At 44.2% G+C, this 17,006-nt stretch overlaps 1 protein-coding gene across 5 annotated transcripts in view; it reads left to right on the top strand.

Moving 5' to 3' along the window:
- GRIP2 (glutamate receptor interacting protein 2) overlaps nt 1-17,006 on the top strand; it is a 1,278,809-nt gene that overhangs the window by 1,035,989 nt on the left and 225,814 nt on the right. For all 5 annotated transcript variants that reach the window (XM_069643409.1, XM_069643410.1, XM_069643412.1 and 2 more), the window contains exons 11-12: nt 703-861; nt 3,447-3,633. In XM_069643409.1, the coding sequence (XP_069499510.1) occupies nt 703-861; nt 3,447-3,633 (346 nt within the window). The remainder of the gene's footprint in view (nt 1-702; nt 862-3,446; nt 3,634-17,006) is intronic.

Here is a 17,006-nt window from a genome sequence, read left to right as displayed (position 1 = left end):
TTCCAGACATATTACATTTTATAGATCCCTGGTGCCCTGACCTCGCAAGGTTCGAGAGACCCTCAGTCTAGGCCTACCAGCGTTTTTTTATCTTGACAAAGAATGGACCTATTCATAGATAACTCGAGTCCTACTGCAGTGTTCATATATGGAAGTGACATTTATCCACATACATCTGTTGGAGCATGACCTGGCTGATGGCTGGGATCCTTTTCATAGTTGTCCGTACGGTCCTGCCTCAAAAGCTGATGAGTGCCGGTCTTCAACCCCCAAGATGACTTCCACTTTTATCACAATTGTCCGTTTCAGTTTACACTGGTCCCTGCTGCTTTGCCGCGGCTTGCTCCAGTAACACCGAAGGAGATGGAGCTTGTAGTACATAGTCTCTGAGCATGTGTCCTTTAACAAACATTGGCTTTAGCCAATAGGGACAGGGGAAACCTAATAAGTCGGCTAAAAAGTGAAAAAAATGAGTCCCTGAAGGGGCATGACATCATAGGGGTGGAGCGTGTATTGCCACAGTTAGTATGGAACGGTGCCCGAATCCCTATTGCAATGGAACCCCCTAATCCTTTCCCCCATATGTATGTTTGTTGGTTTTATTGGATAGAAACGTGTTTCAACAGTGCCCTCGGATTGATTTCAGTATTTCGAGTTGCCGGCTTTCCTCATGGTCGTTTGTTTTGTGTTTGTGCCCAACAGCACTTGTCGCTGCCAACTTCTCATCTGCCTCCATGAACCTGAACGCCCCAGGTTTTCCCAGCCAGAACTCCAACACGCTACCTCGTACGAACCATCCTATGAGCCCAAGAGCCACTCTCATGCGACGGAGACAAAGGAGGAAGGAGCACAAGAGTTCGGGTAAGTAGATGCCCTCGAGCAATGCCTTCCTCTGCCTTTGGATTGGCCAAGACTAGCAGAGCTTTTTAAGTGACCCAAATAGTCAGATTTGCATCCTTCCCCGTGTAGGTGAAAACGTGTGATCTTGCACAGTGACACTGCTATACCTATAGGTGTGACCAAATCCTCAAGTGAGGGGCTTTGTGCCATGCATGACAACATCTATTGACCAATGGGTTCAAAATGATTCTTTATGTAAACTACTCTTTGTACATCACTCTGCTATGGGCTTATTCAGGGAAAAGCTTTCAGGGAGTGATCATTAAAGCATTGCGTATCATGGATCTATCTGGCCTTTTCTGTTGCCCTTAAGGCCTCTAGATCGCCTGATAATCCCTCAATTGTTACTGATTCTTTCCCTGCTCATCCGGGGGACTTCTTGTTATGAATGTCAGTGATCCGCTGCAAGTTTGGCAAACTACAGTTGTTTATTTGGTCGTTTTGATGGCCAAACTGGCGAGGAGTACTATAACTAGCACACGACCTAGGAAATACCTGCATAGATGATAAAATGCTGGCCTTCTGGCAGACAATGAATCCTTGTTCGTTTCAAGTCTTTATTTTAAGTGATGAAAATGTGGCTATTGCTAAGGGTATTTGGGTTTGCGTTCATGGTCCATTAGGTGATCACTGCAACCAACACATCTGCAAATGGGGCTATTTTTATGCAATCCTAATTTAACCATTTTTGACACTGCTCCTTTGGAACATGTTAAAATGCACCAGTAGCATTGAAATTCCAACAGAAATACCTATGCAATTTGATATAAAGTACGGTGAAGTCTAAGATATTGCCTTCTAGCAACTGGTATTAATGTGGCCCTAGGGGGTTGGGTTGGAACTTCCATTTCCTTAAGCGCTAGAGTAGACGCCAGATGATTGTCTATAAAGTAAATCATCTTTGGCTTTTCCAATGTTCTTGACTAGAACTCCCATCAGCTCTAAGCAGCATAGTTGGTGTGAATGGATCACGGGAGTCATAGTCCAAAACCTCTGGGGGGGCGCCGCCGGTTGCATACACCCCACCTAAGGAATCAGTCCTAATTGGATTGCTTGTGAAGGAATACACTGCCCGAGATTTAATAATCTTAAGAGGTTACTTGCAGTAAAATATATAGGCAGTCAGCCCGCTATACCCACTGGAATGCGGAACTACATTGAGGGCACTGAGCATATCTTCCAATTACTTCCTTGAAGCCAACCACATGGCTAACTTATTGTCATCTCACTCAATGGTCAAACGTTGGCTCACCAGATGTTTTGGACTACAGCCCCCATGATGCATCACCATTGATATGTAAGTTCGGATTGATGGGAATTGTATTCCAAACCATCTGGAGAACCACAGGTTGCAGACCCTCAGTGGCTGATTAGCCATACACATGTTTTTGAAGTGTTTGGATGCTAAAGTGCCTTTAATCAGTGTGTCAGATGGTATTGTAAGAAGAATTCACTTTCTAAAGACCTCTAGGTCGGTCTTTCTCAATAGTGCCACTAATCAAGATGTCTCCAACCACAGTCAATTTTTAGGAATGTTGCAATACAACATGCTACCTATTACCTCTTTTATGCAACTTTGAAAGGGTGGTTCTGGCATTGATGCACAGGGATGTCCTTCAAATGTAGGGTTTTATCTTTTGACACCAAACATGTGTTATGTTCAGAAGCCTAAACGAGCAAATGTTGATTCTTAACCTTTTAACTGCCATGGGTTCCCCCCGCCCCAGTGCCAAGGCATTTTTTTCGTGATTTTGGTATTTTGCCATTCAATGCCTTCTAACGTTTTCTGTTTCATTAACCCCTTAAGTGCCAAGGATGAGGTATCTCGTCCTTGGCAACATGTTAGTTTCGACTTTGCACGATGCAGATGTCCCTGTTTAGCACACCAAATTGGAAAACCTTTCAGCTTTAGTTGTCCATTTTAAGAATCTCACCATCCAATCCATTCAATGTCCACCCCCCCCCCTTTTCACACACACCTTCACACCTATCTATATATATCTGCGTCTGGAGCATCCAAAATTAGGTAAAAATAAGTTGACTATTTTGATTCAACAAGACCACCATACCGCCCAACGCAATGGATGTTGGGAATCGCTATTTATTTGTGTTTTTTCTTCTTTTTTATCACCTTTTCCCGAATTAGCAACTCTTCTCCTTTTAAAAATTGCTGCTTTTTGTAATTGTGTGAAAAGATTAACTGGTCAGGACTGATGCCATAATGTGGCTTCCTTATAAACACATGCATTTGCAGGAGTGTGTACGCCATGTTGCATCTTCACACACAACTTAAACGCATGTGAAAGGGTGAATTTAAGCAGTTAGTCAAACTTCTCTAAACCTTTGTGAATCTGCCATCCAATTGTATTAGTGTGTACATTATAGGTTTTACGAAACCAGTAACTAAGGTTTGTCTGCATGGGCTACAGAGCGAGCCAATTGGGTGGAAATGGCGGCTTGGTGAACATGCATGTCCTTTTGTAGTCTGTAAACTACACCGGGCTTGTATTTGCCCCATGACCTCTGATAACTACTTCTTGTTTCAGTGTCTTTGGCGTCGAGCACAGTGGGCCCCGGTGGTCAGATCATCCATACGGAGACCACTGAAGTGGTCCTGAGGGGTGATCCCCTGAACGGATTTGGTCTTCAGCTTCAAGGAGGAATCTTTGCCACCGAAACCTTATCCTCGCCTCCCCTCATTCGCTTCATTGAGCCGGACAGCCCAGCAGAAAGGTATAGGCGCCATTTCAACCTGCACATCCTTGGACTGCTTCTTACATTGAATTGTGACCTTAGAATCAAATTGTCCACGTGCACAATGCAACATTGAATTTAAAGGATCAGAAAGGTATGTTCTACTATTGACCTATTTTTGCCACCAATCTTCCAAGACACTACATACCGTTTCAGAGCACTAGCAGGATGGCTCTTACGGCACCTGTGGGGCCCGGAGATGTGATACAGAGTCGTGGCCAAGGGGGTTTTGGGGGCGGGTAACGACCACCATTATAAAAACGCTGGCCACCCCATCAGCCAGCATGCCTCTTATGAATGCTTCTTCGTGTGACACCCCAAGATTTCCAGTGACCTCATCAGGCCACCCCTATGAAAAATGTCTGGGGGCGCCACGGTGATGGAAAGCTATGCTTGGGAGGTGCAGCGAAAATAAATGGAAGCAAGCTTTTCAGTTACGAAAACACTCCGGAGCAGAATGGAATCGGAGCAACATGGATGCCATTTTATTTCCACTTTCCAATAGCGACCTTGTTGGTGCTTGAGGCGATTTTCAAAACTGTTTTAACTTTTTTTGAGGCACCCATCAATGGTAGAGCAACTCTCATGCAGTGCTGGAGTTGAGCGAGTTAAAACAAAAATAATGGGGTTGGCCAGGAGAATCCATGCACCCCCATGTTTTAGTATTTGTATTTTTTGTAATTGTATCGTTCACATATGCGGCACTTGGGCAACACCATTTAGGGTTGCTTATGCTCTGCACAGTCTATGAAGTACTGATCACATCCAACAGATTCTGGGAATGCCGCAAAGAATTTCTCTAATTGCCTATCTTGGATTGTGGTCAGAGCTGATATTGACCCATAGGGAAACGGATTTCCCAAAATGTGGGCACTCAGCGTCTTGGGCCTGGTCAGATGTGCGGCCAATAATGAGACCAACTCTGACTCTGCTACCCTTAAACTGTTATGGGGATGTCTTGGTGGCTGGAGGTTTGATGGCAGTTGTAGTTTTATGATGTCTTTGAGCACCGACTTTCTTCCTGCTATTATATCTTTTACTGGTGATGAAGGTTTGTACATCCTAAGTTCTAAATTAAAAGTTAAGATATATCGAAGGGTGCATGATGCTTTCAGTCATTTGCACCTTGAGTTTGTAGTTCACTAACATGCTGCCTTAAAGCGTAGCTGCAATCCCGCAAAGGGTGGACTTTTAACAATTAATGCTGGGCTTTAACTGTAGGTGCAACATTTGTAAGACATGGGCTCCACATACATCTGTCAGGTGACATGGAGAGTCTGGCTCAAGCCCCGCTATCCGGATGGTCCTCCGCTCTTTCAATTCTCTCATCGGGTAAAGCAGTCCAGGGTGGAGGAGTGGTGGCCGGCACGTTCAAGACCTCAGAGGGATAAGTGCAGGAGATTGAGAGCATTTCTTTGACCGCTTGAGGAGCAAACATGTCCAGAAAAGCAGCAGATGGATTGGAGCCGCAGTGGGTGAATTAGTAGTAGAGGTAGAGGAGTAGTGGAGAGTAGAGTGGGTCGGTCGGAGACACATTCTTGAAGGAGGATGCGGGAGCAGGGAGGGCTGAGATTGTAACATTTTACAAGTCTTTGAGGAAAAGCACTAAGCAGTCATTAGCAAGTAATGAGGAGGCAATGGATATTGGCTTGGGAAGTGTGAGGAAAGCTTGGAGGTAGGTTTGGTGGGGCAGGGTGTTAGTTTTGTGGACTAGGATTTAGCAGAGTAAGTACACAGGAAGCAAACGGTAGGATATGGGGTGGTTATTTGATTTGTTCCAGCATGGTCGGTCAAGTTGCACGTTTGTTTTGAGAGTCCAAGCTGATATAGTACTGTGGAATGTGGAGGGGAGGGCAGAGGTGGAAAGGGGTGCATGTGCAGGCAAGCTAATGTTGGTCAAAGAGAGTTATAAGTGCATAGTGGAAGTCCTAAAAAGCAGGGTGGATGGATGCATGAACATGGGAGCGAGGGGTTCTCGCATCAAGGTAAGGAGCAAGAGCCTTTCTCCATTTTATTCTTGATCAATATAGGGTTCAGAGAGGAAAGTAGAGGGAAAAACCGTGTCAGGAGTTCCCATCAGTGGGTCCTTTAGCCAGTCGTGGAGGGAGGGAAGTAGACTGAGTTGCAAAATGAGGGGAGTACAGTTCAAGGCGGGTGGCTGCATGCGGTTTGGCGTGGTTAAATCCCACCCAGCTTTACAATGGGGATTTTAGTGGGAAGCAACTAAAGGAGAACGTTCAGGTCAAGGAAAGAGTTGAGCAGGCAGGAGATGTGCCCCTCCAGAAAGTGTGAAGCTTGGAGTGCGGCGGTGCAGTGCGGTGTTGCTGATGGCTGGAAGGCAATGCTGCGTGGTTTAGCCATCCTTTGCTGGCTCTTGGAGGTCGCCAGGGAGTGACGCGTGTTCTTCTTAGCTTAGCCTGTACCCTTCAGTTGCTGCCTCTCGGGCAGCCATGAAGTTTGCGTGGAAGGGTTGACTGGCAGCAAAGATGTACAGCGACAGTGCTCAGAGTCTGATTGGTGTACATCAAACCATTGGTCCATGAAGGTGCTGGGTGGGGGATATGAGTGCTGGCCTCAAGCGCGTGATAGCAGCAACCGGAATCCTGCTGCTGTGTTCCTCTGAACAGCTGTTATGCCGTTTGGATGTTAAAGTGGGTGCTGGCTGTATGGTGGAGGTGCTTGGACACTGATGTCACCTTTTGGACCGCGCTAGTTAAGTGCTACTTTTTGTGTATTTAGAAGAGGGACTGCAATTAATGTGCTCAGGTGCCGTGACTGAGGAGGTAGCCGAGAAATGATCAACAGCCACATTCTTAAGATCCTGAATGGTTGCTGCCAGGATATTGCTTTGGGGCCCCATGAGATTTTGAGATACTATTGCGGATGCACACTTTCTTGAAGGAGTGAGGGCTTTAACATGCTTCTGTCATGACAACTACAATGTTGCTTACCGTGGCTATGCATGCCTTGTGGGGTGAATCCTGTGCTGCGTGGATATGTGTCAATGCAATAGTAGTGGTCGTAGTGTATGGCAAGAAGTAGTGGAATTATGTTCCCTGTAGACCAGACCCCTCCACTCTCCTCAATCCCCATCGCCATGCCCCCTCCCACTCTCAATACAAACCCTATACCTGGGTCTCGCCTTTCCTTCATCCCACCTCCACCACTGTGTAAAGACAAAGGAAAAACAACGAAACCATTCCGAAATAGTTTATTAAAAGTATAGGAACAGTGAAACTTAATTTAAAAAAGTAGAGGAGCCCGCTCCCTTCGACCACTGTGCAATATGCACAATTGGACGGCAGTGTGGCTAGCCACTCCATTGTGGGTGGGGTGGGGTTTGCTGCTATTTGGATACTTTTGATTGCCAAGCCGTGTAGGTAGGAGGGCGGATTTGTGGAGGCGTGGGAGTTGGGAGCTTGTTTTGGCTCATCTGATCAGTTGGTATCCTGTTTTGCTTTTGTTCTGTATTCTCTAAATCCTGGCTCCCTGTAGAGCTCTCCAGGTTAGAGTAGATGGAACGTTTCACGCCCCTATGTCTTTCCCGGTCTGTGTGTGTAGTTTTGTGTCTTAATGTCGTCTTTAACACTCTTATGATGCATGAGCTGCGAGCTGGTATTGGTGGATTTGATGAGGGCAAGCAGCTATCCTGCTAAAAGTATTTGTGGATCCTGCCGTGCCATGTGCCATCCTCTGACATTTGTCCTGTTGCATACTGGGGCTGAATAGCCCTCAGAAGGGGAGGTTGCTGACCCACGTGGCGGCAGAGAAGGTTCTGTTGCAAGAAATAGCTGCTGGAAAACGAGGGTTCCATACTGGACGGCAAGCTCGATTTTGCCGTATCGAGCTGTAATGTAAACATTGTTTATAAAAAAAACCAGGCGAGGGCCACTTTAAATTGGTGGAGTTGAGCTGGATAGATGGTCCTATGGCGCTAATATGAGTAATTACCTTTTCAGAGAGGTGTTGAGTAACCTGCTGCCCCTCGTAAAAGGAAGGGGGCTGAAGGGTTATGCCAGCATGGCACGTGGGGGAACTTAACTGATTTGACACTGCCATTTGTGCTCAGCCAAAGACGTGTTCCTGGTTTAGGGTGTGATGGAGACCATGCTGGCAGAGAAAGATTGATCGCCATCTCTCCTAGAAAAAGTGGAAAAGGGAGAAGATGAGGTAAATGAAATGGGGGGGGGGGAGGGAGTGGCTCAAGCAGGGGGAGTCTATTTTCAAGTTCTCATCTGGACTCAGCCCTGCTTCCTTTGAAATGGGTAAGGACTGAGCTGGTGGTGGGACTGGAGAGGTGTTTTGCAAGGGAGGTTCATGATACCAAGCACATTTTATGGGAGTAGGGGGTGAGGGAGCAAGCTGGCTGCTGGCCAACTAGGTGAAGAAGCTAGAGTCAAACCCGCCTATCGCATGAATTCAGTCCAGCCCAGTGGTGGGAGTGCTGGCCAATGGTAGCACTGAAAAAAACGATGTGGGGATCGCCTAAAATATTCTAGAATAGTCCTCAACCTATCTTGGCCCCCCCAAAACCTTTCCTCCACTGCCTTAATATGACGCAGTCAAGAGGCTGGAGGGAGTCTGGATTCGGATGTACTTGTATATCATATATATATATATATATATATATATAAAACCATGTTTTAATATTGTATTTTTAGATTGTGCAGAAAATCGAAATGTAATCTTCTTTTAACTTACATTAGCTACCAAGTTGTTAGCCTTTTATTTACTCTGCCTTAGGACGGTGCCTACCTCGAACCTGACTATTAGTGTAATTAGAGTGTACAAGTTTGAATTTGAGGCTATTTGCATTTGACTGCACCGTGGAACTACATATCCCATCTTGATTAGTAGTTCCACGTCGCGCATTTCTCCCCGGCGCAAACGCGCCTGCGCGCACCGGTTAAGCCTATCTGCGCTAATCAGCGTCTTGTCGCGTCGCGCTGTGACACTCGCTACTCCTCATTTGCTAAACATGGGAATCCAGGAGGCTCTTGCTGCAATCGAGGCAGCGAAAGGTAAGCTACTTAAACAAAAAATCGATTACTGATCATATTAGCGCTAAAGTAAAACATATAGACACTGTTTTAGCAGATATTAGAAGTATGTCCACATTAGGAAATACTGCTGCTCCCATCAATGTTGGTGACATACCTATAAAGGAGCTCGATACCACCACTCAATATAACCCCAGTATTAATGACTCTGTCACTACTAATTGTTACCTTGACTCTGCACCTGCTACTAACATCATCTCCCCACCTAATGATAACACAGACATAGTTACAGATATAGATATAGCCCCTAAACCTGATCCTGCTAAATTAGCCACTCACCATAACTCTATCAAAACCTTACTGATCAACACTAGGTCTCTGGTAAAACATGCAGTGGAGATCGCCCCTCATATTGAAGAGCAGAATATAGATCTATGCGCAATCACTGAGGCATGGGCTCAATTAGCTGCTGGCCCTTCACTTAATCTAGCTATCCCTTCTGGATATGGAATGATTAGATGTGACAGAAAGGATGGCAAGGGTGGGGGTGTTGCTAGAATACATAAATTAGCTCGCTACTTTTGGGAAAGTAGGGAATTTATAATGGAGGGTGTGGACTCTCTCTGTATTAAAAGCAGTTTGAGTGCAGAGAGTACTCTAAACATTCTCCTGCTATATAAACCCCCCACATAATAAGCGACTTTGTAAAGAATCTGTCAACCTTTCTACTTGCCTCTGTTAAAGCAAATATAAAATATTTGCTCTTGGGAGATTTCAATCTATGGTTTAACCATAAGGAAGATGAGACTGCCATAGAAATGCAGAAAGTTCTGCAGGAATTAGGCTTTACACAATGGATTCAGGAGCCCACTCCTAGTTTGGGCCATACTTTAGATTGGGTAGCTAGTCACGAGACTGACATCTATAATATAATAGTATCACCATGTCCATGGTTGGTTCATTTTTTTGTGAATTTCGACATTCGGGTAGATTTCCCCATTAAACTTAAATGTCAGAACCCCACTAAAAAACTGCATCGGAACCTAAAAAATATTAAGATGAATAAGGTAGAATCTATTCTCAACACTATAACTGATCCTATCACTGATACTCTGGAAAATCTAGCTATAAGGATCTCCTCCAATCTAGAAAGTGTTGCTAATACTCTAGCCCCAACAAAAATGAAAATAATGAAAATTGAAACCAATCACAATCTATGGTTCACATCGGAGCTTCAGTCTCTGAAATCACTCACTTTTAAATCTTATCATTTGTGGAAGAAGCATAACGCATCATTGCTTCTCAACAAATATAAAGCTTCTGTTTCTATCTATAAAAAGGCTATTCTCAAAGCTAAATCTAGCTTTTTCAATGACAGAATTCAAAACGCAAAACACAACACCAAAGAGCTCTTTCTTTCGCTTCTTGAATGAACAAGAAAGATCGAATCACACCACTCCAGATAGATCTATTTCAGATGTTACCTGGTGCAACGTTATGCAACAAGCGATGCATAAAAAACTTGATACCATTAAGGGAAACATATTAGAGAAAAGCAACAACCTAAAATGCTCCAAGGCCACACCTGTGGATTGGACCTATCATAGACCAGCGACAATTCCAATCTTTAACTTATCCCCCATAACTGACAAGGACTTAGAAACTATTATTAATCAACTTAAGCCTACAAGAAATAAGACATCCATACTACCATGATAATTAAAACTTGTGCCCCTTCTTTAAATACTTCCATTCGCCAATTTGTTAATACCTCTATTTCCATCAGCACGGTCCCCCAGCAATGTAAGAAATCTTGGGTCATGCCAATTCTGAAAAAACCTGGGCTTTCAGTTGATTCGCCAAATAACTATCGTCCAATTACTAACACAGCATCTCTTACTTAAGATTCTGGACCGAGTGGCCAATCTACAAATTGCAGATCATCTCAAGACCTATCCCATTTTAAACGACCATCAGTCTGGATTTCGGGTTGGATATGGCACTGAAACAGCACTCCTCGAACTCAAGTCTAAGCTGATGGCCCGTATGGATAACAAGGCAGCATCTCTAGTCATGTTACTGGATCTCTCTGCGGCTTTCGACCTGGTGGACCACGATATCATGGCCACCAGGTTGTGTGAAGTTGCTAATTTCTCCCCGCTAGCTCGCAACGGGGTATTGTCATTCCTTAACAACGCTGAATCGGACTTCATCATCACGACCTGTGGTGTTCCACGGGGTGCTTGCACCTCCCCTTGCTTTTACAATATTTTTACCGCTTCTCTGTTTGCAATGCTTGATCATGAGAATATTATATTCACCAACTATGCGGATGACACTCAGTGTGTCATCCCGCTCTCTGGATCTCATAGTATAGATGAGTTGGCCATCAACAGTCTCTTTACTCTAATTGAAACCTGGATGGTCCACAATAAGTTAGCACTGAACAAGTCAAAAACTGAACTGCTTGTAATTGGCTCACCACACACTATTAATAAACTTGGCCCTCAGTATGATAACTTCCAGTTGGGAGAAGAATCCATCAAAACGCTGGGAGTGACCTTTGATCAACACATGTGCATGAAACAGCATGTCACTAGTCTTGTTTCATCATGTGCTTACTACATCAAACTTTTAGCACACTTAAGGCCTATTATTTCACAGGACAATGCAGACTATTGTGAGAGCAATAGTAGGCACAAAAATAGATTATTGCTCTAGTCTCCTTATGGGAATCAATAAGTCCGAATGTAACGGGCTACAAATGTCAAAATGGAGCTATTGGAGCCGTCATGAATCTCAAAATAGAGATCATGTTACGACAGCGAGACGTGAGTTGCACTGGTTGCCTGTGGCTGCCAGATTCCCATTTCGCACTCTTACTATTGTACACAAGTGCAGATCTGGGAACATGCCTGGATATTTACAACAGCTAGTATCCATATGAACTAACACAAGAACGTTGAGGTCAAATAATATGCACCTATTATTTGAACCAAAGTGCCACACTGTTAGAGTAGCTAATGCAGCCTTCACCTCAAATGGACCTAGAGCTTGGAATGCTCTCCCCCTAGAGTTGAGATCCATAGACTCCCTGTACCTGTATAAGAAAAGATTAAAGACCCATTTGTTCAATTAAATGATCTTGACATGTTCTTAAAATATTCTCCTTCTGGCTTCCCTTTTTGGATCTTTTTGCTTTATTTGTTGTATTTGTCATGTAGTGCCCTCACGCCTTAGGGTCCATGGTTGCGCTATATAAATGTATTAAAGTAAAAGTATGGGAAAATGTTGATCAAGTGAGGATTGGGGGGAGGTTCCGGGGGTTGGATGGTTTCCAAGCTGAATTGGACAAGTGTTATGTTGCTATGCCGGCTCCCTCACTGCAGAACTGTAGCCGTAGCTAGGGAAAGCTGTTTGGACTGTGTGTTTGCAGCCCTAACTAGTTTGATACCCAAACCAGAGTAGGATTGCACAATGTATGTGAATTTCAAACCAATAGCCATGTAGAACTGACATCCATACCTTAGGTAGGGTATATGCCTTGCGTTTGTACACAATGTTTGGAAGCCTAATTCATCTAGGTCATTGTAGCTTTTTTCAAAGGCAGGTATGGCAGTCTTCATATCAGGACCCTGTTAGATGTTATGTACATGTGTAAAGATGTTGCTTCATTGATCAGGAAAAGTCATTGGACCATGTGTGCTGGTGTTTTTTGGGGAGTGGTCACTATGAAGGTTTGATGGTTTAATTTCCCTTTAGAGCCCTTTAATCTTGGTTGGTGGCTTGTGTGCCCACTAATAAAATATTTCTGATTGTAGTTGATCCTGGGAGAGCGGGAGAGGGGGCCCAGCATTATCTGGCACGATATGCCAAATGCGTGATATCATGCGTGTGACTGATGGCGCATCAGAGCATAAAAGACTTGGCTCTGCAGATGTTGTTGTCCTTTTGCTGCAGCGTTCGGAAGTTGCTTGAGAACTCTACTGGATTTTACTAAACACTTTTGGGAGTGATCTGTTCCTAGTCTACCACCCTTCCAGGGAAGCCACTGGAAGTGGTCAGAAGGCAGTGTGTAATATTTGAGTGTAGGGGTAATGGGTGTGATCGGGCGGGTGCTGGTGAACGTTTCAGGAGTGCTGTAAGGAGTGGAAAGGGTATTATCAGTTGATCACTCGTATGCCTGTGGTTAGATCAGAGTGATCAAAACAGCAATTCTCCTGAAATTGATCTCTTTTCAATGCACTGCTGCTCCCATTGGTGAATACTGAATTGGGGCCTTTCTGTGGGGTGTGGAGAAAAGGGCTCCATTTGGTGACCGGTTCTGCAGATGTGTGCAGAAGGAAAAATTAGCCAAGGGCTGTTTTGTTGCAAGCTATTGGGTACTGCTTCAAGCCAGTTGAGTGAAACGCCCTGTTTAAAATGCTTGAGAGACAATATGCTTAGTCTTCATATATGTTTTTTTTTTTTGCCCTTTCATTTTGCGCTTCATGCCGGATGCAAGCCTCCAAGCCCGGTACCGGGTATGGAACCCGTGCTGCTCAGTGATTTTTGTTGCCAGTGTTGCACTTGAGCTATCCTCCCTGCCCCAGTCTAGATAACTTATCTATGCAATGCTTGTTGAACCGGAATGCAATCACACTGACCGTATACTCCACTTTTGGGAATTGGAAGGAGTGTATGTCCGTATAGGGTTCGAACTATCTTGCATGTGAAGGGACCATTATGGATGAGAAGCTGTACTGGAAAGAGTGGGGAATGGCACGTTTCCTGCAGGTAGAGGATGTGTGCGCGTGCCCATCAGTTCACACATTTGAGTTCATGAAGCTTAAATATGAGCTGTCAAAAAGGGAGAAGCGATACGATTAATTAGACAAAGCCTTCTTGGATTGCTTAATTATGTCTATGCAAGGAAAATATGTGATATTCCTTCAAGCATATCCACAGAGGCCTCTCGGGCCTGTAAGCTTTTTGGGGACTGGGGTACACCTCCATCTATGGATATGTCAGTCTATATGTGGAGGGATGGTATGTGCTGCGCTAAATGTTAGTGATGGCGATTGTGTTCTACTTTACACAATGCAAGAAGTGCTTCTGCGTGCCATGCTCACCGTAGGCACTGCACAGACTCCCTCTTAGTGACGCTGCTGCTTTTTAATGCTTTCTAAGGCATTTAGTTTGTTGCCTATGGGTCAGGTACTTTTGGGGTGTATCTTTGATGGGATCGACTTTGGAACATTGGTATCCCATCCCTGTGTGCTGGTGGTTTCTGGACACCATTATTTTGCTCAATACTTGGAGCTGACATTTCATTCATGATTTTGGACATATAGATCATTGAGTGTGAAGAAACATTTAAAAATTGTGCAATTGACAAACGGATCACACGTTGAGCATTGGGTTTATAGACTGTCCCTGACTAGCTATGGGAGGACAATGTATGCCAGCGCAGAGAAGCAGGTGGACACGTCATCCCAAGCTCCCGCCCCCTCACCACCATCATATTGGAACAGCAGACGAGCAGGTATTGTCCCAATACCGCATTGAGTGTATGAGAGACGATATGAACTCGGACAACTGTATTGAATGTGTCCCCCTCCTCCACACTGAAGGGTGTCTGCACACACCACTGGAAGAGCTGGAAGTGAAATCGGACGAGGACAGTGATGTCATGAGGGAAAGACATGAAGACGCCCTGGAACGATATGCAAATACTTAAAGAATAAGGATGTACCTGAAGTAATAAGCGAAACATGGAATAAAAGACAAATCATATGAACGGAACAAATAAGTGAGAAGAGATGAAGTGAATGCATATATGCAATGTAGCTGAGACATGCAGAAGCTTGCTGTAGAAGAAAACATAACATGGCCATGAGAAAAAGATGGCTGTCGGACTGTTGAAACCAATCAAGCTACCTCAGAGACAGGCCAGGGCATCAGAGTCAGAAGGTGCTGGAAAAACAGCTTTGTGTGAGGAACACAGTGGAGTCTATTACCCTCGGATCAAGGATGCCACATCGAGGAATAATTGCAGGGCACACAGGGAGACAAGAGGATAAGCCATGTATGCAAGATCTATTTCTCTTTGATTAAGTGAATAAGAAAACATCTGCGAACGCCACGTATTGGACGATCAAAGATGCGAAAAACCTATGCAAGGTGGAGTGAGCTAGTCTCCAGAGGCCAAAAAGAGTAATGACACCCAGCTTAAATCAAAGAGCAGTAAATAAAAGGATGAAATGGACAAAATCGTGGTCTCCTCACACGTGATTCAGAAATCAAAATCAAGGGCTATTCATTAAGCTGCAGACAAAGATAATTGTGTACCTACATTCCCTCAAAGTCCCAGAATGTAGAGCAGGCTGCAAGGTCAACTATAAAGAAGAAGCCTATGCTTGGGGCTTGAGAGATGGACTAATTGGGCAAGTGGGTAGTTGTCTGACGTTCCTCTCTGCACCAGAGTTTTATTTTGCTTATGTGCTGCTAACAAGACGAAAGTCCAAGGTTGGGAGAGAATGCCAACTAATCAGAGGATCTATGTAGCAACATGCTATACAATGTTGCAAAGGCCAACACGCTGCTGTTATTCTGCTATAATCTGTATTATACATAGCTAGAGGTGGTTCAAGGTGTGCCTAGTAGATAAGGGGCATCCAGTGGTTTTACTGATAATTATTGTATATAGGTATACATGTTCCCTTAACCAATTCCTCCCTTCAATAGGTTTTACAGTTTGCCACATAGGATGACTTCATAAATGGCGTACGTTGAGGTAAAAAAATGTTGTGTAATCAAAATTGAATGAGTGCATGGACTACAGTTTGTGGTTCACCAGATTGCCCTACTTTATTCTATGCTGATAATAATGTAGTGCTTTGCCATGTTCTTTGAGTCTGTCCGATTATTTGGGTCTGAAATCATGATTGGTAATTCCATCTAGCACCTGAAACGCTTCAAGGTGCTAGAGCACACCAGGAATGGCAGGCTTGACGATTATGAAGACTTCAGTGAATTGTATGTCAACTTTCTCTCCAACGTGCCCCTTGCTCTGTGGAATCCCATGTTGGACTGTTTTGGATTTGATTATTCTTGCTGATTTATTTCTGGATGTGCGTGTTGTCCCGGACCAAAAGTTGATTGCCTTCGTCTAAAGGTGCTTGAACCTATGCATAGTCAGTTGTGTGCCGATTCACTAACTTGCCTTTTATACTGTCCTGTGGTCGGTGGTGTTCTACTTGGTGAAATTTAGATTTGAACATCCAGGTTGTGTTCTTGTACAATCTTATAATTCACATATGAAAAGTTGATTTCTTTTGTCTTTGTGGGCAAACCTTTTTGGGAAATGTTCTTCCTGGTTCCCTATAGAATTCTCTATACAGATGCAAATAAAATCACATACCTCAGCCTCATTTGACAAAACATTCAAATGATATTTGAATGGATGACAGTGAGCGGTCTTAGATTGAATGTAGCAAAATGGAATTGACAGCATTTTGCCTCAAGATCTGTCAATTCCTGCCTTTCCCGTGAACCCAAACTCATGTTCCACACACACACTGAGCTGGCCAAGAACCGCCGAGTCGTGTTTGCATTTGCGTGGGATTCGACAAATGGTGGTGCCAATCGGCAGAAAAACCATTATCCAACTTTGTTTATTTAAGAACATCTCTCCCCTGCTGGAATATGCAGAGGAGAATTTTTTGTCGCAATCCATAATTCTTGACGAGGAAATGCATCTTGACCATAACCAGACCACCAGGATTATGTGCATGATTTGAAGAGAAGAGACCACATGACTGCAAGCCTAGAATCCTTAAACTGGCTCGCTTTGCAACAGATCATTCCATCACGCAAGATCCGGTGACTGACCACAACAGATCCGGCCTAAATGCCGCCACAGATGTGATGACTGGAAGGTTTGAACTTCTGGCACATCCTCCGGGCAATCCTTAGACAAAAGATCAAACGCGTCCGCTTGTTACCTCTCCTTGTCCTCACCAGGTCCTATCACCTTAGTACTTTTAACATATAGGTACTAAGTCTCCACACAATAACCATCATTACACCAAAACAATTCACAATTTTATTTTATACATCACACATCGTCATATCACCATCTAAAACAATGTAAAATTGCAAAAATTCCTAAAAACCTTTTACAACCATTATCATAAAATACAATTACAAACCATACAAAAACCATACCTCCGGGCAACTTTTCAGACCATCGTTCTTCAGCCTGCCAGACCCTTGCAGAAAGGGGAATCACCATATGCAAAGCCTGCTTGGTCTCCCTCCCCAAATGGGGCAGTCCAGCCTGAACTGCTTGACATGCGCCTTTTGCAGAAG

This window comes from Ambystoma mexicanum, chromosome 2p, assembly GCF_040938575.1.
Source record: "Ambystoma mexicanum isolate Mex_15411 chromosome 2p, UKY_AmexF1_1, whole genome shotgun sequence".
Taxonomy (NCBI): domain Eukaryota; kingdom Metazoa; phylum Chordata; class Amphibia; order Caudata; family Ambystomatidae; genus Ambystoma; species Ambystoma mexicanum.
Note: the sequence above shows the minus strand (reverse complement) of the source record. Positions and strands in the feature narration are given on the sequence as shown.